The 23,318-nt window shown below is 38.9% G+C and overlaps 1 protein-coding gene across 10 annotated transcripts; it reads right to left on the bottom strand.

Moving 5' to 3' along the window:
* Nucleotides 1-334: 334 nt before the first annotated feature.
* TMEM196 (transmembrane protein 196) lies at nucleotides 335-19,905 on the bottom strand. Of its 10 annotated transcripts, none has more exons than XR_005627795.1 (5): nucleotides 19,525-19,893; nucleotides 7,556-7,612; nucleotides 5,495-5,749; nucleotides 3,389-3,640; nucleotides 335-1,189 (listed from the first exon to the last, which is right to left on the bottom strand). XR_005627795.1 is itself a non-coding variant. In XM_039712261.1 (5 exons), the coding sequence occupies exons 1-5, from the start codon at nucleotides 19,687-19,689 to the stop codon at nucleotides 1,171-1,173; spliced, it is 570 nt and encodes a 189-aa protein (XP_039568195.1). In that variant the 5' UTR covers nucleotides 19,690-19,893; the 3' UTR covers nucleotides 335-1,170. The 10 variants fall into 10 exon arrangements, 8 of the variants coding, with proteins under 8 accessions (XP_039568195.1, XP_039568211.1, XP_039568223.1 ...); XM_039712261.1 differs by having other exon boundaries at nucleotides 3,567-3,640; XM_039712277.1 differs by having other exon boundaries at nucleotides 3,567-3,640; nucleotides 19,531-19,884.
* Nucleotides 19,906-23,318: the final 3,413 nt, after the last annotated feature.

The raw sequence follows: 23,318 nt of genomic DNA, 5'->3' as shown, positions 1-23,318 counted from the left end.
TATTAATATTATGCTGTAAATGATCTGCTACAAATTATACTTTCCATTTATCGTGGCTGTACAAACCACTAGGTTCTACAATAAAGTTTGGGGTCAGTTAAAGCTGTGTACCTGCTCCTTTAACATACCCCCAAATATTACTGTTGGTGTGGAGAATTGACAGTAACTTCTGACCTTGACCATGACTCTGTTCAGCCTTCATTTTTCTTCCTTTCTGAGCTTGCTTCACTCTTTTAGAAACTTTTCAATATATTGTGCTAAACTGCAAGCATGACAGTTCAGCTTTGCAAGATCTTTCTAACAAGAAAAAACCCCAAAAGATCTCTCTAAAACCTATGGTTTAGATTTCCTTTTATTTGTCATCTTTTATGAACAAATTACGAAATATACTTCATTCACAAATTGGAAATATTTACAATATCTTTACAACAAGGCATTATTGAGGTTTTGATTTATGGCATTCTTAGAGCATTCTGTCTTTCAAAACAAAGACATCGGTGTTGTTTTCAGCACACTGTTCATTTACACTCTGGATGTGAAATGGGAGCTTTTTGGAAGAGGAGTTTGCACTCTATTTTGATATGGTCTACTGGGAAAACCGAGGCAGGTTGCATTCAAAGTGTGAGGAGAGGGACTGTGCAGATGTGTTGCTGTACCATGCCATGATCTGAAGCCATCGTATTAAACCAGATGCTGCTAAGTGGAGAGGAGAAAAAGATTCCCCTGAGCCATTCTTCCTCTGCCTTCTCCTTTGAGTGGGCTAAATGCAGTTCAGTTTATTTTTTTTTCTGATTTTTGAGTCTTCATGAGAATAAGAGTCTTGCGAAGTCTATTTAAAATACTATCACAATTCAGAAAGATTATTCAGACAAAAAACTGAAAGAGAGTAGCCAGGAAGTGAATAAATATTGTATATCCGCAAAATGTTTTGGAGATAAATTTTGAACATGTTTCTAAAAGGGAATTGCAACTGTGCTGGTCTGCAGTTGTGACATTTGAGCCATAAAAGCTAAGTTTCATTTGAGCCATAAAAGCATAGTTTCATTTTCTTAATTTCTTGGAGTCTATTTTTTTTCCTGAAGAAAATTCTAAAACCACTTCCTTCCATGGAACTTTTAAAAATGTCTTAATATACACTTCCATTATAAATCAAATGTGGGCCACCATTGCTTAGGTTGTCTGTAATTTCCTAGAACAAGAATAGAAAACATTAATTAAAATTAGAAGTATTGGAAGGTGTTCGAAATTCAGTTGTCTAAGGTCGTGATGAAATTTGAACAAACTCAGAATTTCAAACATTCAGAAACACTTTATATTTTTATTTAGCTTGATAAACCTCATTATAAAAAAACCAGATTTTTTTCCTTCATAAATTAGGTACATTTGATAGTTGATAGATTCATTGATAAGTGATTGAGTTAGACATTACACTCAGACCACGTATAGAGCATTGATGGCATCTGTACTAGTTTGTGATGTTGTCCTTTGAAATTGCATCAACTCAGGCTTGAGTGCCGATCTACAAAAGAACGAAATGGTAGTTAAGTCTCTGTTTCCATTCAATCCTCTGTCTGTGATGACATGCTACAAACAGATGCCATTCAATGCTTGCTGAAATAGACATTTGGGAAGTAGATCTAGATCCAAACAGGATCTGAGGGTTTTAACTGCTTGTTTTCCCTTGGGATGGGACTGATTTCAGTTTTCCCTTATTATGCCAGTCCACAATTTTTAGCAGTTCAGGGATTGCTTCTCCAGTGGCAGGTGAGTCATCCCAGAGTAAGCTGACCGGCTCATGAGTCAGAATCCTAAAGCACCTGAACCAAGATTTGCTCAGAGATAGATTTTCTAATTCTCAAATTGAAATGCAAACAATACCCCCTTAACAGCTGTCTAAGCATAGAGATGGCTACATTAATTAAACAGTTCCCTGATCTTCAAGACTGCAAAGCCACATAGAGTTTATGGTCGGAACTATCTTATTCTGAGCAATCCCAAGCCTATTTCATACCAGATTGAATCTGGATGCAGAAATAAGTGATCTGCTGCTTATGTCCAGTGTTAGAGGAGAATCCCAGGCCTATTTCATACCAGATTGAATCTGGATACAGAAATAAGTGATCTACTGCTTATGTCCAATGACAGAGACATTCAGCTATGGCAAGAGGAATGGGTACAGGTTAAAATGCAGCTTGGAGTATTTCTAAAATTCAAGATGAGGTGGAGGTGCCAGTGTTGGACTAGTTCTAACATAGCTGCATGATGACCAGAGGCTCTTCTCTGCATGGAAAGATTAAATTCACCTCTTCTTCCTCCTAGGTACACTTGGAGAAAACATGAAATAAAAGGGATTTGTTTGTCCCCCTTCCTGTGGAAGCTTCTGTAAAAAAGTGAAGCAACATTCATTGGTCTAGACAGAGACAGAGAGAGAGAGAGAAAAAGACGGAAAGAAAGAACCCAACTCTGTAGCATAGTAACTGAAATTTGTGGTAAAGAGAAGAAAATTATTAACCTGGTCTTTATTAATAGTCTTACTCTGTCTCTCTCTTCTTTTAATCCACAAAATTTGGCAAGCAGAGAACAGAACTCATAGTAACATAAAGTTAAAAAGCACTGATACCTCCTTTCTCAGAAGTTGCCAGCTACATTTTAAAGCAAATCACAGGATTTAATTGTTCCCTTCACAATTTTTGAAAGAAGGGATGTTCTATTCTTCTCTACGATGTCACCAAACCAAGTAGCCTTGCCAATTAATACTCCTGAATCAAGCATAAGCTTCAGAGAAAATCAGGTGTGAAACTAGTTTTGAGTATTTTCTGCCACCCAGATCTTCATTTGCAGGTGATGGTGTTGGATGTTTTGGTATTGTGCCTTATTCTCCTCATATATTGAAGAGGAACATGCATGCCTAACACTGGATCCCAGCTTGGGAGTTGTCAGCACTGCAGTTTGCTTGTTTGTGAGTGCTTAAAGCCTTTGTTTGATCTACACTGAAGGTATCTGTCAGCTGGGAAAGAGACCAAGAATACCAAAGCCAAAAAAGACCAAGAATACCAAATACTAACTATCAGTCAGCCACATTTTGATTGTAATGATCTGTCAGAAGACATGAGTCTTCTACTCATGAGTTTCCTTTTGTAAGCTTCATCACTTGAATCATCTGCAGACATCAGCTATTAGAATATCACCATAGTTTTGGAATATATCAAAACCCATTTATTTTCCCCAATATTTCTAATTTTAATAAAGTTAATAAAAAAAAAGTTGCTGAATTTGGGGAATGAAGGAGCACACAGATTAGAAGCAGAGTGAATCAATGGTGGCTACATCCAAATAAGAGTATTTGGATGCCTGTAACTAGGGTGAATATTTTAAATACTCAACTTACTTCCAGATTGCAGCGTTCACCACGTAGAGTTATGTCACTACCTGGAAGCACCATTCCTGCCTCAGAGTAACATCACAGCATCAGCCAACTTTGATTAGCTGAAGCTATGACTTCCTCGTAGAGGTGGCCCTTCCTGAAGTGACATAACAACATGGTCGCTCCCTAGTGTTCAGCGTACCTTGGAGGTAACTCTGGTGTCGGGGGAATCACCGGGCAGCTGGGCAGGTCGGTTATTTCAATACCCCTCAATCTCTAATATAAATATAACAATTATACAATAAATATAGCACAAACAAATGCACATGCAGTACATGTCTACATTACTGTATATCAGTATAAATATACAATATAGTCATATATATAAAACACTTCTAAGCTGTTTTTTAAATTAGGGTCTAATTTTATGTAAGTTTTTGTGCCATGACCTAGTGTACTCAACCCTGCCATCAGCAGGCAGTCTGTGGGTCTGAGAAGTCCCAGGTCAGGCCATGTGTACGTGCATACTTGGCTCTACAGCAGAGGCGCAGGAAGTTTGCCATCAGTGTGGCCCATCCCAGATCTGCTGAGTGTGTGCAATAGGGTTGCTCTGCACGTACAATGTGGCCCTTCACCCAGGATAAGTGGACACCTGGCAGTCCTTGCTGCTAAGTGTCAAAAAGCTCAGTAGGTCAACAGGCCAGGAAGGTAGGCTGTGAACTACTGTTACACGTGGTCATCCTCACCCCAAACTGATAGGGTTGAAGGCTTTTTTTTTTTAAAAGGTTTTTTTCTTTCCAAGCTGTTTCTTCCTCCTTTCCCTCACTTTTCTCCTATCTTTGTCCTTGTTGAGGAAAGTCTACCTGAAAGTCAATATCTGGCCTTCCATCAGCAAGACCATCATATTTGCCTAATAGCTCATCAGAATTCTTCTTCATTTTAAAATGAGATAGAGATATGCATCTCATCTGTTGATTTTATCACCCTGTTTTATGTTACTGTTGCAACCTCTACTGTTTAACTTTTTAAAACGTGCTTAAAACATCACCTTTTTAAAACTTTTCAAACTCCCTGTTTCAAACATCATCTAAGATTAATTCAGTTTATATTTCTACTTGGAGTGTCATCTCAGTTAAGAAACCAAAGAATAGTGACAAGTAATTTTTAACTGCTATATTATGTTTAATCAGGGAATCTGAAAACAATTCTACAGTCTGAGCAGCCTAATCCTTTCTCTACCCTTCAGAGGTTTCAGTAGACAACAGAGTCTTGAACTTAACAGTAATGAAAACTTGCATGTGGAGGTTTAGGTGGGCAGTCCCCTTGACTTTTGCTCTTTTTTCTGCTCATTTCTCAAATGAAAGGCATTAGATAGATACTAAGTCCAGATGCAAAGCACAGGTTTACAGTGGACACTTAACTCCACAAATATTATTCAGATCTGTTAAGACAATGAGATGATTTCAAGAATTCCATTCCATTACTTGTTTTGATCCTATGTGCTCAGCTTTGGGAGCTTCAGTTTCAGCACCTAATTGTATTCCTATACACCTTGCTAGGCTTCCTGTTAATACAGAAAGGAAGTAAATGCTCAGTGCTGCAAATGAGACCAGTTTTATTCCGGTGTCTAAATATGCCCTTAGATCCTCAAGTTAAGTCACCTACATTTGTGAACTGTGACTTTTCTGTTTAAATAGCCTAATTTATAAGCTGAGTACTTGGGAGAGGAAGAAATTGATTAAATCTTGGAAGCATGCAATGATGTGGTTACAGAAAGCTTTCTGTGCTTTTTTACAGTACAAGACATGATAATTCATATTAATAAGGCCTCCAATTATTTAGGAAGTGCTATATTTAGCAGCTAAGCCCCTGAATAGCTATACAATGGAATTATGTTGAAAATGGATGTACTTCATTGAAATGGATGTACTGCAAATATACAGTACCTAAAAATAGCTCCATATAATGCAACATAATAAAGCTTACACAGAATGGCAGCATTTCATTTTCCAGAAGCTCTTTCTCATATAAAACTGAAAACTGAATACATCTCTTGCCAATTGTAAACATTAACACATACAGTAGCATTTCAGGAGAAGCAGAACAAATAAGGGAGGACACACAACTCACTTTTTCTGCCATTTCATGGGAGTGATGCAGTGAATGTTCCCTTTCGGAGAACATTCGCCTTTGTTCATAGCTGGCTAGCCGACAAGTGAGCCATGAAGAAAGGGTGCAACCACCAATTCCAATGCATGCAAGAGACATGGAGGCAAGATGTAAAGAATAGAGAGCAGATGACTTCTTTGTCAGAGCACGAAGAAATTGAAAATTTAAGATTCCTCCTATTAGTCCACAGATGCAACAGGCAGAAAAAAGTATCATCTGTCAGGAGAGACAAGACAGGTTATGTCACAGTAATATTTCAGAGATAGATTAATGCATATAAAATATGAGATAACCATAGTGTAATTCTTTGATAGCATTATTGACTTCAAAACACTGCACAGCCCAATTTTTTTAACTCTCTTAGCTCCCATATTGCACCAAGGGAATATATTACCTTCTGGTATACAAGAGTTAAGACTGATGTCAAATGTAAAAAAAAGTTGGGTAAAATGAGTAGGTAAAGTTAAAACCTATTCAATGGAAGGACTGCTAGGACACAAAACTGATTTCCAGCTGTTCATGCAAAACAGTAACATGACAGAAGGTGTCGTAATTTTCTATTGTGCAGTTTATCACCCTGCCTCAGGAGTGAATGCCTCATGTATTTGTAGTGAATCTCTCTTGCTTTGTGTGCATTCTGACTGTGCCTCCTGCTCAGTTAGAATTTATTCAGTCAGATAGCAGAAGGAAGGCTTTCTGCAGCTTTTGTGGAGTCTTTGAAAGTGTTCAAGGTGAATGTGCTGGTCAAAGAACCAGAAGAAACAACAAAGAAATCTGTGATGCTTCTTTACACAGGGTCAGTTTGGTGACTATATGGTTGATTGGTTGGTTTGGTTGATTTTAACTTGACTAAAATATTCCTGAGAATTTTAGAAATCTGTGAAACAGACTGCAATCAATGAGACATTTTTAAAGACCTCCTATTGCTTTTAGTCACAAAGACGTTACACTGGTTCAGGATGTGTATTGACCTCAAATGATTCAGGAGAAAAAGACCTTATGGAGACAATGTTAAATGATTGTCTTATTCACTTCCCTTGATACTGCTGACCTGTCAGATGATGATCTAGATGGGCATGTAACATTTCTCGATATGGCTTTGTATATGTAGATATCTACTGTGGCAGCAGAAATTTGTGGAGCCTTACAGATGAGTTCTGTACACTAACTGGATGAGAATTTCCTCAGGAATGTGGCATTGAGGATGTATTTTGCAGACCAATTCCATGAGACCTCCGGACCAGATGGCTTTTAGAAACTGGTTATGGTACACATGTTTTAAGAAATGGGACTGTAATTTTAACAGAGTTTAGGATAACTCATTAATATTAAAAAATAATTGGAAATAACTTTAATTCCCATCACACTTATGCTTGTTTTATGTGACTTCCATCTATGTGGCAGAATAATCAAGCTGACAGAAAATTAGGACTGGCATTATCACTTAAAATAAGATCATGAGATCATGTCTTTAACATAGAGTTCTGCTGTGACTTGTTGAGTAATAACACCATTTTGCTGCAGTCAGAAAATGACTGTACTTGAAGAGACATCTTCCATCACTTTTAAACTTACATACACGTGTTTCACACTGCTAAACAAACTTGCTAAACACTTAACAGCTATTATATCTACAAACAAGCTTGGTCAGCAGCCTTATTGAGATGGCAACCCAGTGTTGGTTTTTGAAGGAGAGAACATACAGTCCAGTGACATTACTGAGAAGCATTTATTGAGTTGACATAAATTTATGTCAAGTGATTTCCGATCAAAGTTTATCCAGATATGGATAAATAGGGATGTATATCTTAAATAGCATGACCTATGTAGGCCATTTCAGAATTTCCTTGTTTTTTGTGACTATTTCAAAGTGCTGATTGCTTTTTTTAGATTGCCAACTTGTAATTTTCCTAATTGTTTATCAAAAACCTTTGCATGCAGAAAGCCCCCAGTAAAGAGTTCAAATTAGATAAGTAAGCCTTTCAAATATTTATGTGTTATGGATGCAGTGGAAAAACTTACAACAAGTCCAGATTTTTTTTTGGCGCACAATATTCCACACACGCCGCAAAGCAGGAACTGCAAAATACAAGAAACCAAACAATTATTTCATCATTTAAGGTACATAGTTCAAATCCTGCTGTGTTGCTGTGGTGGTGGCCACAGTTCAGGAAATAGTTACAGTTGTCAGCATTTTTGTCACAAACCTTACGTTTCAGGAGGTTGTAACTCAACCATAAACATTCTTATTGGATTGAAAGCTGGAATGAGTAATCATAGTGATCATGATAACTCAAGAGAAAAGAAAGAAAATATGAATTTTAAGCGGCTTAGGTAAACAAGTTGGAAAAAAAAATCCCCAGTGTTGCAAGCATAAAAATGCCTTTTTACTGTTTTATTTTTCTCTCACAAGAGTTTTGCAAGGTACTGGTCAGTGATCCAAATCATCTACTTTTAAGCATAGCATAGGGACTTAATGCCCTGATCCTACTATCTGAACCCCTAAAGGATCACATATGGATCGTTGTCTTCAAGATAGTGGAGCTCTGGGCAAGAATATAATTCGGTCATGTCCGTGGGTGCAGGTGTAAATAACAGTAAGTCTGTTGGTGTGACTACTCTGGGTATGCAGAATGATCTGTTTCAGACTCTTGATGGCCCAATTTGCAAGAGAGCATGAAGGTATCTGTACTTTTTTTAATGTCATTCCCTCACACAAACTGATTTGCTAATTTTAGCACCGAGCATTAGGCAAAAAATTAATTACCAAAACCAGAAAAATGCCTACTAACTGATAAAAATAGATGATAATGCTTAATAGTGACTCTGTCAAAGACCAGTGATGTCCTCTTGATGTCTTTTTTCCCCCTACAGAAAAGTTTAATAAAGAAAACAATAAATAGTCCCCAGGTAGCAGTCAGGATGGGAACTACAGTAGTTGTATGAAAGCAATAAGGCCTTCTCCAGGTGTTAGTAATACTGTCAAAAGATTTCCTTGATACCTCATAAAGTCCTTTATTAAGAAACCTATGCTACTTATTTTCCATAAAGCTAACCATACTCTCCCCCATTGGGAAGTAATTTTCTAGTTTTAAAACTGTATTTTTCTACACTATTTTTGCATTGAGATGGTATTTCTAGCAAAAAGCTCTGCTTGACCCCTATTTAGAATTAAATAATAGAAAAGACCTGTTACATAAGAAATTAAAAAAAAAACCAAAAAACAAAACAAAACCAAAACCAAACAAACCAAAACCAAACACAAAAAAACCACGAAACTCCTAAGACGTTCTATAAAGCATTCAGGATCTATGTAATATATTGCAGGTACTTCTTATTTACACTCTAAAATTTTGCAACTTCACTATTTCAGCTGGGGAGTTGCTTTAACTCATAGTTTATCTCCCTCTAACAAAAGTAGTTCATGTGTATAGCTAAGTATAAGCCTTGAGGTATCTTTTTACTCTAAATTAAACCCATGAAAACAGTTCCCCATAATGAATGTGGATAAATTGTGTATATTATTTACTTTTATACTAAGCATGGGATGTGAATTTAATACCAATCAGATTATAGAGAGAGCTGGGTCACATGGACCATGGTGCTGAATGGCTCAGGACATACCAGAAGGCCCAAGTGGTAATTGCTGCTAGAACCCACTGACTGGAATAACAATAAAACAAAGCAAATCACCAGGGGCAATGCTCCTTCTGCACTTTCCCACAGGCAAAGATTTCAGCTCATCATATCTGCTTTGTAAGTGTTCACTCAGGCTTTCTGTGAAGTTTTACTCCCAGTCCTGCCATTGCAGATTGCCTTCAAGTGAAGGCACGCTTCAGATTTCCACACATCGTGTTTTGTATTTCTCAAAATGCAGAAACCTCAAATGAAATTTGTTGAAGACATCTTTGTAATTAAGTTCTATTCAGTCAGATTTGATAAAGTGGATTAATAATATATTTTCTCTCTGTAGTGATTGAATAGGATTGAAAGGAAATTTTTGTATATAGAAAAATTAATTAGTGTTGGAAGATATCATCACAGACAGTTTTAACTTGTTAACTAGTTTAAAAAACTGTGTGTTTGATAATTTACCTTCAAAGCTGAAAGAGTATAAAAAGAAGGTCACCCATTTTTTCAGGAATGCTTTAATTCTGCTCCAGTTTGAGTCAATGAAGATGACCTTACCAGCGCTAAGGTACCAGCTTCTCAAAACAAGGGGTGACTATTCCATTTAAAGCATCTGACTACCTGGAGTAAAGATCTGTATGCAGTAGTTAAATGTACATTAAGTTTGCTAATGATACTAGACTAGGAGATACCATGGACTGTTAATTGCAGAGAAGCCTTACAGAGAGATGTGAATAGACCTGAAAGCTGGGTAATTACCAACCGTGTGAAATTTAACAAGAGCCAAGTGCCAGATTCTGCACCTAGGACAGTGTAATCCTGGTTATACATAAATACTGGGGGTCAAGAGATTGGAAAGCAGCCACAGGGAAAGAGATCTGGGTGTCTGGCTTGATGACAAATTGAATGTGAGTCAGCAGTGCCCTAGCAGCAAAAAAGGCCAACCACGCCCTGGGGTACCTCAAGAACAGCATCACCAGCTGGTGGAGGGAAGTGATGGTCCTGCTCTATTCTGCTCTGCTGCAGCTGGTGCAGAAATGGATGATGCCTCAGTATCAGAAAAGCATCAGATTGTTAGAGTGTGTCCAGAGGAGGATGACCAAGATGGTGAAAGGCCTCAAAGGCAAGACTTATGAGGAGCAGCTGAGGTCACTTGGTTTGGTCAGACTGAAGAAGAGAAGGTTGAGATGTGACCTCTACCTCTATACCTTTCTCAAGGCAGGCATCAGAGGGAGAGGCGGTGATCTCTCTTTGATGATCAATGATAGCGCACAAAGTGTGCAATTTCATCAGAGGAAGGTTCTTCACTTCATGGGTGGTCAGTCACTGGAACAGGCTCCCCAGGAAAGGATCATGGCACCGAGTCCGTTAGAGGTCATGGAGCAATCTGGATGCTACTATTAGTCATATGATTTAGTGTTAGGTAGTCTTGCAAGGAGCATGGAGTTCAACTTGGTGATCCTTATGGATCCCTTACAAGTTGAGAAATTCTAATATTTTATGATAATATTGTATCGTGTCATGAATACTCTCTATGTATTTTCTCTCTCTACATCTACAGTGTTTGTACATATAGGCAAGGAATAACATGTTCCATAGTTAAAGAGCTAAAAGATTTCTTTGTATTCTAACTCAGAGGAATTGGATATTCATGCTTCCTCCACATTCTTCTGTTTAATCTTGAGGTCATGCTGAAGTTTTATAATCCTTATGGCTATGAGATAAACAAGATGTGAAACCGAATGCACTCAAGTGCCTGAATATGTTAAAAAACCTTGGAAGAAAAGCATTCAGGCAGTAGAAAAGGATTAATGTTATTTAGGTTGCAGCTTTTTTAAGATGACAGTGTATTGCATTCATGAAGAAAAGGACTGCCCGAAACCTAGTATGGATATTTATTTATGTCAGCATGCATTTTGCAATTAAAACCAATGGATGACTTTGTGCCACAGGGTCAGGCAATTTTACCTCATGCAAAGCTTTGAAACTTCTGAGCTAAGTTCATGACTCTTCTAAAGCTGATTCCCTGCAAACAGTGGAAACCTGCTCTATGAAGAGAGTATTATTAATACCCATGGCTCAGGAACACTGCTCATGTAGAATTTCTTTAGCCAAGCTTTCCAATGTGGAGACACCTAGAACAGTTAGGATTTCAGTAAGATATTATGTGACTGACTCTATTCTCTGCTTTTTGATAGCATAGTGACTTAAATTTTTGTGTGTGTGTGTGTTTTTGGTTTTTTTGTGGTTTTGTTTTGTTTTGTTTTGTTTTGTTTTGTTTTGTTTTGTTTTGTTTTGTTTTGTTGTGGTGCTATAGGAATTTCCTATAAAATTTTTTATGTCTCAGTGTTGTGATCAGCAGTAGTGAGAAGTGGATGGGAGAAATTACACTGGCTCTTTGTACCAGAAAACGGATGAAGTAAAAATCAGATTGAAAGAGTCTTTTAGACACTTTAGACTTAGAATCTTCTATTTTATAATACTGCCAACTGGAATTCAGCCATCAGGGGCTCTGTTGTCTTGACACTGTCTCTATCTGTTCTTGGCTATCTTGAAAGACTTCATGTCAATGTGTTATAACAGTAAAACTTGGTTTGTAACTGTTAAACTACTCTGGATTACAGTTTACCCTTAAGTAACTAATACTATCATGGTGAGGACTTGCTCCTTTCGACTTGATCATTGATTATCCTTAATAAATTTTTACCAGCCAATCTCATGGACTTTTAAAATGTAATTATATTTTCTAACTATGTAACCTAACTTACCTGAGGTAAGTTAGGCAAACAGACATACTGAAAATACATTAAATCAGGAGTGGGAAAAGAATATATCACTGAAGATAAACTCCTTGTAAATAATGCTCAGTTTTTCAAGTGTTCACAGCTTATTCAGAGAATAAGACTAAAACATTTCATGAAGGATCAGCTAAGCTAATAAGCCCTACAAAATGCCCTGGAAGCCAGAGGGGGAACTTCACCTGGAACTTTTTTGAACAGATGTCTCATTGTTGGACTTCCATTTAAATTATTTTTCATCATTTAAAAAAATCATAAAATGCTAAAAGACAGAAAGGCTTGCTTAAAAACCTACACAGATCACCAATTACACCCAGACCCTATTGATTATAGGGTTACTTTTGGTTGCAGACTTATTCATACCTCCTACACATACATGATGGTTTGCGTCAAGACTAGCAGAGAAGCCTTGTATTCAAACTGTTGGAACAAGTCCAGAGAAGACATAGGAAGCTGCTGAGAGGGCAGGAGCACCTCCTCTAAGAAGTCAGGTGGAGAAAGTTTGGGCTGTTCAACCTGGAAGAAGATAAGGTTCAGAAATTCACAGATTGACAGAATATTCTGAGTCCCTTCTGGAAGGGACCCACAAGTATCATTGGGTTTGCATGGAGACCTCATAGCAATCTTCCAATATCTGGGAAGCTGGAGAGGGACTCTCCATCAGGAGCTATAGTTACAGGACAAGGAGTAAAGAGGTAACCGGAAGAGGGGAAATTTAGGCTAGATATTAGGAAGAGATTCATTACTGTGAGGGTAATGAGACACTGGAACAGGTTGCTCAGAGGCTTTGGGTGACCAAACCATGGCAATGTCCAAGGCCAGGTTATACAAGGCCTTAAGCAGCCTGGTCTAGGAGGTAGGAAGTGTTCCTGCCCATGGCAGGGACAGCTGGGACTAGATGACGTTTAAGGTCCCTTCCAATCCTTATTGTATGATGCCGTGATTCTATGAGTTTATGAGAATGTATCATCAAGTAATAGACAGGGGTGTAACCCCTCTTGGGTGAATGGAAAAAAATCCAAAGAAAGATACCACAAAGCAAAAAGCTACTTAGAGACTGAGAATCTCAATCCCACTTTCAGTGATGATTTACCATGGACTCACCAAAGTCAGAGTTGCGCTGATAGCACCACTGTGATTGCAAGGTGATGCAGTAGTGTCTGTGTGTCTGTGGTGTTTTTGTCATTCACACTGCATCTGTACCTGCTGATGTTCCATATATATATTGGAAAAGGTCTCTTTTTGTCCATTGAACTTTGGAAAAGAACCCCAAAGACCTCCCAGAAAAAGGGAATGTTTATTTTGAGACTGCTTTAATTTACTTTATATTGAATATTGCCTTGAAACAAAGCCTCAGATCCAAAACCCCATAAATTTTGGTAAGAAGGCTAAAATCTCAATTTATATTCAAGTTCTGTGGTTTGGATCTATACCTATTTCATATTTTCTGGAACAAAAGACTTGGCTTCTTTCACTTCCTTCTGGAAAATGGGTACTTTGTCCCTGGTAGTTGAAAAAGATTCAGTTTTAGTAAATCTGCAGGAAGCCAAAGATTTGTTTCCTTCCACCATGCAGAAGAAAAGGAACTATTTTTATTTTATATCTTGAAGATATGAAAACTTTCTGTCTTATGTTTTGAAAAAGCAAAAGCAATGGTGAGTGTAATTCCCTTGAAAAAATGAGAACTGCTCATAAAAAAATTTTCTGGGCACAGGCTGAAGAAAATAGTAGGGAAAACGTGTTGAATATAAGGACAGCTTGATCCCTAGTCATTGTTCATGACAAAAAAGACAGCTAATCTGTATACACTGCATGGGAAGTCCTCTGTGGGTCATCCATATGTATCTGATGAAACTGAGGAAGGGAAATCATTCCAAAATGGAACGTAACACAGTGAAAATGCAAGTGTATCATACTTATTCAAATGACACTCCACTTGGAAGACTAAACCATCAAGACAGAATTAACAGCTTCACCTACATCCACCCTTGTCAAGCAGTAAACTAGAAAATTCTGTGGTTTTACACTAAAGCTGCATAACCGTGTGACTTCCAGAACAATAACCAAGAATTTGCAATTAGTAATGTAAAGAAAGGAAGATTCTATTTAATAATGTTGTTTCAACTTCATCCAAATGAGAAAAAAGCTGAAATCCCTAATGGATGAACTAAGCAGAAGAGATACCTCTAATTGTAACTCTTATTCAAAGCAGTATTTCAGAACAAGGATTAAATATTCTTAGCACAGACATAAAGGGCACAGAATCTAGTCATGAAAACAAAGACATCAAACTAAATAAAAATTACAACAGGCAAAAAGATTACGCCTAGATACCAGGTTTGCCTATTATCTCCACAGAGAAACACAATAATCTTTTGCAAAAAGGGGATGGAAACTTCTAATGATGTTGTTGTCCCATGCAAGTGATCGTGGGGACAGGAATGTCTAGCTGGCTGAAAGACATCCAGACACAGAACCAGAAGCAACAGCTTTGCCAAAACCCAACCTTGTGTCCTACCAAACCTGTCATGCTGAGAGGGGAGGCTGTGTTATAACTGAGGCACAGTGTTAAATCATGTCTAATCTGAGCCAATACCTTGTCTGGCAGTGTGCTACTGGGTCTTATCAGATCAGGTGCTGCTACACTAACCACGGATTCAAGCCATATGGAAGCAGTTTAAATTCTATCCCAGTCCCTGTGATTAGTGTTTCCACTCATCTGGTTATAGACCTACAGAGATGCTTTAAAACTGGAGAATGGTTTTTAGAAACAATCAAGGAAATTAAAAGTGTGTTTCTGAATCTGACATCACTGATTCAAAAAACCTCCATCCATCTCTAAAAACACTTAAATTCTCAGTGCAAAATAATAATGTTTACTTTTTGTTTGTTTAGAGCCTACCAGAATAACAAATAAAAAGAATGCTTTTTGTTTGTTTTGTGTCAAGCATTTGGTTTAGAGTGTGACTGCTTACATCTCAAAAAAGTAATAAATTAAAGATTATTCCCTGCAGGTGAACTACAGTCTTATAGTAGTAAAACATTTAAGCATATTCTTAAGTCAGTCTATATTCAACAGATCCTCAACCGAGGATCTAGATGGAACCTCGAATACAACCGAGGAGCTAGATGGAACTTCTTCCAGGTTTGTTTGTGCCTCTGGAGTCTCCTAATGACAAAAAAAAACCCCAAACAAACAAAAAACTACTGAAAGACCTGAGCTGAATTCAGTGAATTTTCCTGGCTCTATGCAAGGCAAGAAGCTTCCACCCTTGGTATGTCCTTCCCTATCCATAGGTACAGAACTCTTTCCAGCTTCTACTGAGCTCACTGCAGGTCCTGTGATTAATTTCATCATGAGCGGCAGCCAGACAGAAATATGGTCAGTTTGATGAAAATGCAATGCATATGTTAAAATAAAGTAGGCTCACATCTGCATTTTGTCTGCATGCTAAACAATAATGTGATTTTTTTTGGTGCTGTTTTTGAAAAAAAATAAAATTTGACTGTTCTTTCCAAAGGAAACTTGGCAACAGTAAAATCTAGATGTAAAATCTGGTGGTTTAAAATTTCAGGCCACCAACATTGATTTAACAGTCTAAAAAGGTTTTCTTGCTCTGGGAAAGTCCATATGGACTGACACTTTTTCTTTTCCTTCAAATCTCGGATCAAAAAAATTAAAGTAATTTAAATCAAATATTTCAAGTGCCAACTTGGAACAAATTTCTGTAGCCAAATGCAGATTTTTAATGGGCAGGCAGACATCCACTGTGATAAAATCACAAATCATGGAAACAATAATTCTGCCTCTACAGACCGGCAAACAGACCAACATACAGAAAGTGCATATCTCTCAAATACATTCAGATATTTGCCTTTATAAGGGAAGAAATTATTACTCTTGAGGGGCATAGCCATAAGTGAATCATCGAGTATCTCTCTTGCATATGAAGATAGATGGCATATTTGTCTAAAGATGTGGCTTTTGTCTCTCATTCTCTCTCTCTGTGAGGCAGACTCATTTACAGCAAGGATTTATTCACCACTGCAGGATAAATGAGGATAAATGACACAAATGTATGTGTGTGTGTGAATATCTATTCACTACTCATAGTAAGAGTGATGAAACCACTGTGTTCTAAATATAGATGGGGAAGCATGTGACTGTGAAAAAAAATATCTCTGAATACTTTTTGGTTGATTATCTTCTGACTTTTGTTGTTTTTGCAAAAGCATTTGCTATGGATGCTGTCATTCTTGCTATGTTATTGTTAGTGGTTCAGTGTTCTCATTGGTTGAATTATTCTATAGTACGTCATATAACTGACTTGGAATGGTGGATTTCAGGAATATCCCTCAGTTTCTGAGAAACAAAGAAATCTGGGAGACACTGATTACAGCCTGTAGAATAGCTGATCCCAGTACAAACAACAAAGGAAATTTGGAAATCAACAACGTGTGCAATTTAGGGTATTTGGGACTGTTTTTATTGTGGGCTTGTTTTTGGTTTTAGCATTTTTTTGCAATTTAACAGCCATGGCCTATTTTAAAAAGAACAGATTGGTGATGATGTAAACTGGATAGTTGTCTCCACATGCTCCAGATAATTTGAGAAGACAGTCACACCTTCAGTTGTTTTCTTAGGGCTACTTTTTAAACAACTTGTACTATCTTAATCCAATTCAACTACAATGAGAACAACAGATTTGAAACTTCTTTTTTTTCCCATTCTGATGTGTTTTTTGATACAGACATTGCCTAGGCTTTCAATTTCTTCATTCTGGTGTACTCTACTTTCCCTGGCTTGCTTATACATAATTCAGGGCATGCAATGATCAGGGTACTTCAGCCCATGCTTAACTTCACTTGTATCAATAATGCTATGGAAGGAATTCACATGGTTAAAATTAGGTGTGTTAGTAAATCATCTGTCTGAATGGAGGCAGTGAACAATACAAACAACTCTTTTAATAGAAAAGCTAATGTTTGTCAAGTGCCAAGCATCATAGGAATGCAAGTATAGAATATAGAATGTGCATGATTTTTAAGATGCCCAAATTTTAGGAATTGAGGTTAAGGTTTCCATGGTGATGCTATCTTCATCTACTTCCTTATGAACTTGGGTCTCTGCTGAGTTCCACCCACATGAAAGGATAGAACAGGGTCAAAGGTTTTCTGTGCATTTCCAAGTAAATTGCAACAGGAGAAATGACACTGTTCAACTTAAGTGTTTTGTATCTATCATGTCAAAGAATTAGTTTTTCTTTAATGTCCTCTTCTTTTCCTTAGTGTTCTCTTCACAAAGGAAAACCCTGATTTAAGGGCGTGAATTGGAAAAAAATAACATATTTTATGCAAAACACATCCTTTAATACAGGCAACATGAGCTCAGTGTAAGCTGCAGTGAGCAGAAGGGAGGCTTATGCCACTTCTGCAGCAGGACAATCCTGAGGATTGTCCAAACAAACCTTTGTCCAGTTGTTTAAATTTGGTAGTTACCCATGACCCTAAGTATCCTTGGAGAACAGTAAATTTCTGGCCCCTTTCTTGGCTTGCCTGCCTCACCTGCAGTCCCCCTAGAAGCATGCAAACTAACAGTTTGAACTGCTGGAGTAGTGCAAAGAGAATAATGGTGACAATTTAGACCACAGATCTTCAGTTCAATGAAAAGTAAGCCAGCCTTTAGAAATATGTCACCCCACTCTGTTCCTCACTTTGGTTTTCTAATTTCCTCTGCTACATGAAGCATAAGGTTCCTTCCTCCACTTTGCATTTTCTTTGAGGCCTCTCTCTGCCTATTCAACCTGCAGTTTTTGCTCAGTTCCCAGCACCTGATGTCTCCTCTGCTGGCTCTGGTTGTGGGCATCCTTTGCCCACTTGTTACATTTGCAAACAAATCCCTTTGGGGGACTTCCATGCCTCTGCACTCACATATGAGAATAATTTCCTATAAATATCTTCAAAACCTCTTTACTCTCCTCTGTCTTATTGCTGTCTAAAACTCTACCTATGAAAAGCTCTAAATCAGCCAGACTGCTGGTGTGTTAATGCAACCACCTGTTATACCACTCAGTTTTGGTTTGTTTTTTCTTCATACTCACTCACACACTTTTACACTGTATCTGTCTCTTACTATGATTATAATGTCCTTGGAAGCCAATATCTAATATAACAGAATCTTAATCTCTGCCTAGTACAATCTCTGGGGTAACAGCATAAAAATGAATGAGGCAGTTATGCAGGAAATGTGCATCGTCATGAAATGATATCAGCTGTGATAGCATTGTCACAAAACGCAATCACTGCATAGAATACTGATCTCACTAACTGATCAAAGCTCTTTGACCTCAGTGAAACCCAGGAAATTGATCTTTGCCATTAAATAGACACGTGGTTTTAAGTATTTTCTTTTTTTCATTAGCAATGATCAGAAATCTCCCTTTTTTAAGTGATTTTGATAATATCATTACCTGTTGACCTGGTAATATCATTACCTGTCTGATCTAGTCTTCATTTTCATTTCTCACCTACCTGTTTTGCAGTGCAGAATTATATGTGTGCTTATATACTGCCAAAAATATTTATCACTGTTGTCAATAATTAATAATTATTGACAGTGAGAATATTACATGAAGCACTTTGTCTGAATTAATCTATAAATTAGAGGAGGTTATGCTGTTGAATAATCAAGAGTGTTTTACATTTATCATGTTATCTGAAGCTAAGCAAACAATCCTTTTAGAAATACTGCTATACAATACAAGCTGGCCAAAACCAGATTTGGACTTCAAAAATGCCCACTCATGTTTAGACTGAATGTTCAACATTTCCTATTCTTTGTTTCATAAACATAAATATCCATTTGGAGGAAAATTCTTCCTAGAAGCATGCATATCTCAAACTGGAAAAATAAGAAACATTTTTGAGAAGTGAAAAATGCTCTGTGACATGAACATGCTGCTTCTGTTAACCCATTACTGGGTTTTCATTTTTTTTTTGTTCATTTTACAAGAAGCTTAGGGCGCCCGGTACATGAGAACATCTTCCTCCTTTTCTTTCCCAATGCCTCTTTCTATTTTTCCTCCAAAAACTCAGGACTCAGCTGGCATACCCTTGACATTAATTTAAAGCACCTTTTGACAGTCTCCTCACCATGGACAGGGCTGTTCTTTTGAAAAACCAAAACTCACAGTCAATTTAAAGACCGTAAGCTATGGCCCGGGTTTCACGCGAAGCATCGGGCTTTCCCAGGTGTGAGAAGGGGTTCAGAGAAAGTTCAATCGCTCACAGCAAGACTGGAAAACGGAAAGGAGCGAGAAAGAAGAGGTCTCCCCCCGCCCAGCACACGCGTACATCTGTGCCCGCCGTGCGTCCCGCTCGCCCCACGACTCCGCAGACCGTACCCCAAGCACATCGCAAATGGACCCGGCCAGGCCAGCGCAGCATGCACTCGCGGGAGGGAAAGGAGGGGAAGGGAAGGGAAAGGAAGGGAAAAGGGGATGCCTTCGCACGGTCTGATCATCACCATAAAGAGTTAAAGAGAGAGTGAAATGGCTAACGTACACACACCCCGCTCCATACCGGAGAAGAGTCTCCCAGCTGAGGTTTATGCTCTGTGAGGACCAGGCTGAAACTGACCGCCCCCACGGCCACGCTGGACACCCCTAACCCTATCTCCAGCACGGAGAGCACCAGGAGGCTCCCGATGATCTGGCTGCTGGTGCACATCCTCCCTCGGTCATCCTTCCTTCCCGATCAGCCGGGGAAACCGCGCATCCTCCTCCTCCTCCTCGGGCGCTCCCGCGGCCCTAAGTCGCCCCCAAACTTTTCTTCCTTCGCAGGCAGCCGGGGCGGAGCGGCGCATCCGCGGCCGCCGGGCGCTACCGAGGGTCGGCGGGGCGGCCCCGGAGCCGCCGGGCCCCGCGCAGGCGCGGCCCCGGCGCGGCCCCGGCGCGGTGGAGCTCTCCAAGGTGCCGGGCCGGCGGTGGGTGCGCGGCTCCGCGCTCCTAAGGGCTGCGCCTCCGCCGGGAAAGTCGACCTTGTCCGCTCTCCTCCTGCGCTCTCATTGGAATGACCTCACCGGGATTTTTTTTCCCTCCCTTCTTGTTTCTCTCCCCCTTCTCTTGCAGGGCTGGGGGCGGGGGGTAGAGGAGTGTGGCGAGCCCAGCCCGGCTATACTTATGTATGAATCCAGACCCAATGCACGGGCAAGGCGCACGGCAGCCCCGCCCCAGGGCCACAAGGCTCGGCACCTTCCCGGTCCTCCCCCGGCACGTCGCTCGCACACCTCCGCCGTCCCGCGGCGGCCGGGCTGGCGGCGGGACGCGGGAGCCGATGCCAGCCGCAGGCGGATGCTTGAGAGGTGACCCTGCTCGCGGTGGGGGTCCGCAGGCCTCCCTCCTCCCTATCAAAATTCAGGAGGAATCTCGTCTTCCTCTCGTATCAGTTAAAGGGTTGGAGTATGCTGTGTCTCACCGCTGCCGAACTCTGGTCCTCTGCAAAACCCTACTGACAAAATAGGCGATTTCTGTAGCCATTCCTGTCACTCACAATGGCTAGAACTGTGTCAGTCCCAAAGCAAATAAGCAATAAAGCAAAATAGAACAAGAGATTCAGGGCTGCTAACTTGAGCCTTGCTGGATTGCTTGGTACCAATCTTTATTACTGTGCTTAGATACAGAGGATGTTTTGCCACTCTGACTACAGTTTTACAATCCAGATGTGCTATACAACATGGTAACACAAAGACACTCAAGCCAGCACCTTGGCTTTCCTGAATATGGATCACCAACACTTGGATATTTACATTAACTAGAGGGAAAAAGAATGACATAGACAATTATATCTCCCAAGTCTGTACCAGGATTCAAAAATATTGGCATCCTACAGGATTTGATTATTTCCTCTATATACATGCTATGTTTTTTATTCTGAAACTTATATGGAATCTTTCCTTTAATCAAAAAATCTGAAATTCTTAACCTGCATATAAATCCTACACTCAGATGTCAGAATCCAGAATGTCAGTCTAGACTTACCCAGTACTTCACAGTGCAATTTGGTAGCAAGAGCACAAGATTAGTGAGGTTCTGACTGAATATTTTACTTTGGAATTCACAACCTGTCTTGTGTTTGATAGTAGGTGTTATATACACTTGGGAAGATTGGATCTACCATTGCAGGTCAGAGTTTAGTTCTCATTTGTAGAAATCTTCAGTACTTAATTGCGGTGACTTGAGATAGACTGGCATCAAAGTCTGTCGCCTTACGGTGTTTATGCTTTTTAGATATCCAAGAGCAAGAGTAAGAGGTCCTGAGTCAGGATCTTAATGCTTTCTAGTTTAATACTTAATCTGTTTCCTATTTTCTCACACTCTTCCCACTTCACAGAAGCAGAACAGTTGACTACATCTAAAGGAAAGCTCTGTTATAGTTAAAGCTGAATTGCCCCTTTTAATCTCTTATGTTTTAAATGGTACCTGACATCTCTTATCATTAAAAATCAAGGCACAGCATAAAAGTTCCTAAGCTACTATATTTATGTAGGAGGATGGAGAAAGCACAGATTTTCAAGTACCCACATGGGTGTAGGAAGGTGTTTCTGCAATGACAGTATCCTTATTATGTCAGATTGTTATAAACGCTGAAGTGTGCTAAGGTGCAATGATTTTACTGCTCAGAGTATATTTTACTAGGTCTTTAAAATCCAGTGGTGATAAGAGGGGAATTGCATAATGACAGACATAATTAATATATTTAATGCTTGCAGCCAGATAGAGAGCCTGTCACATCAGAATAGAGCTCATGTGACAGAAATAAGATTTCCATAAACAGCTTGTTTTATGTAACATTTCCACTTCAGTCATAATAAGCTGTCAGAAAGATGGAGGGAAAGAGACCTTGTGAAAAGTGTGTCCTAGATGGGGATCACTTCATGCAACAGTTAATAAAACAGAGATATAAAATTGGAGTCCAAAAGCAGGAGAGGAAGTGCCCTGGGTGCCTGCTTTCTAGTCAGCAGGCCACAGAGAAGTGAAGAGCTAAGCAAGACCACAGCCAGAGTTAATGACTGCTCAGGAGGAGCACCCTTTCAAATAAAGACAGGAAGGAAACATAAAGTTCTAATCACTACCTTTTTAAAATGAAAGGATACAGTCTTTGTCATGTAACTTGTGTTTATTTGTACTATGGTGCTGCGTTATCTTTACGTGCTAATCTAGGCAATTAACTCTACACATGGGACTATTCATGCATACATTTCAGCACATGCTTTCATCTTTGCAACATTAAGTTATTTAACTGCTTGCTGTCTCAACTGGCTGGTTTTGAAATGCTTCCTGTATCTGTGATTCCAATAACAAAAATATTATGATGAAAGGAAAAAAAAAAAGTGGGGGAAAAAGGAAAAATCATTCAATATGCAGGCAAGTTTTCATTATAGCTGAAGAAAGTCAAATACTAAAATCCCATCTCTAAAGTAAAATTAATTGGAGTCATGGGGGCTTTGGATCTTTTAATTTAAACTGTTGGATTCATGAACAAAAGACATCAATCTTATTCTTCTTGACTTTGAAGGAAAACTTTTTTTTCCTCTCTTTTTTTTTTGTCATTGCAGACTTTAAAAATGGTTCATGATAAAAAAAATTCTAGTCATACAGCAGGATGAAGAGTAATTGGATGACATAGTACTGGCAATGAAGAAGTAGAAATCAGAGCAAAAAGATTCATTTATACTTAGTCCCTTTTACATGTCTCTGATGACCAAGAGACCCTAACAAGTTTATAGCCTCTCCGATGGAAATTACCAGCTTTATGTAATACTTCTGAGCATATATTCACAGCTGAGTACACTCTGTTCAAGTGGTTTAGTTTATTGATTTCCTAATTCCATGAGTCTCTAAAACAATACTGTAAAGATTTTTGTTATGAATAAGAACTGGTCCTATAGCATTAAATCAGAACTCAGGCCATTGAATCCAATTTGGCCTAGGAAACTGTGAATAAAATTAAAACTGTGTACCATCTTGTGGTTGCTTCGAGCATGAGAAACAAGCTGGTGCAGTGCAAGAGGGGAAATACTCCCTAAGTATTGGTGTTATTAATATGCAGGTATAAGGTAGAAATTTTCGACAAATAGACAAAACTTTGGGTGGCCTTGGAAGCTGGATTACTCTTCTACCTTATGGATTTATTTTCTAGTCAGTACCAAGCCTTATCAGTTATGCTATCTTGGAATATTTCACATAGACTAAATGACTTCTACCAGGATGTTCTCTGGGAAATGGAAAAATTCAGCTTCAAGGACAGCTTGCAAATCCTGTTCTCTTCACAAGTACCTTATACTTTGAACTTACTTT

The sequence above is a fragment of the Passer montanus genome, unplaced genomic scaffold, assembly GCF_014805655.1.
Source record: "Passer montanus isolate IOZ18808 unplaced genomic scaffold, ASM1480565v1 scaffold10, whole genome shotgun sequence".
Classification (NCBI taxonomy): domain Eukaryota; kingdom Metazoa; phylum Chordata; class Aves; order Passeriformes; family Passeridae; genus Passer; species Passer montanus.
The sequence above is the reverse complement of the archived record's forward strand: the minus strand, read 5'-3'. Positions and strand labels throughout refer to the sequence as shown.

Bases quoted from the DNA above. Each gene is read 5' to 3' on its own strand.
- TMEM196 (XM_039712236.1), bottom strand. From the start codon at position 19,689: ATGTGCACCAGCAGCCAGATCATCGGGAGCCTCCTGGTGCTCTCCGTG. The intron at 3,641-5,494 runs GTGAGTTGTGTG...TATTTATATTAG, and splicing joins CCCATGAAATGGCAGAAAAA to AGATTGAGGGGTATTGAAAT. The intron at 1,520-3,566 runs GTACGCTGAACA...GTTCTTTTGTAG, and splicing joins ACACCAGAGTTACCTCCAAG to ATCGGCACTCAAGCCTGAGT.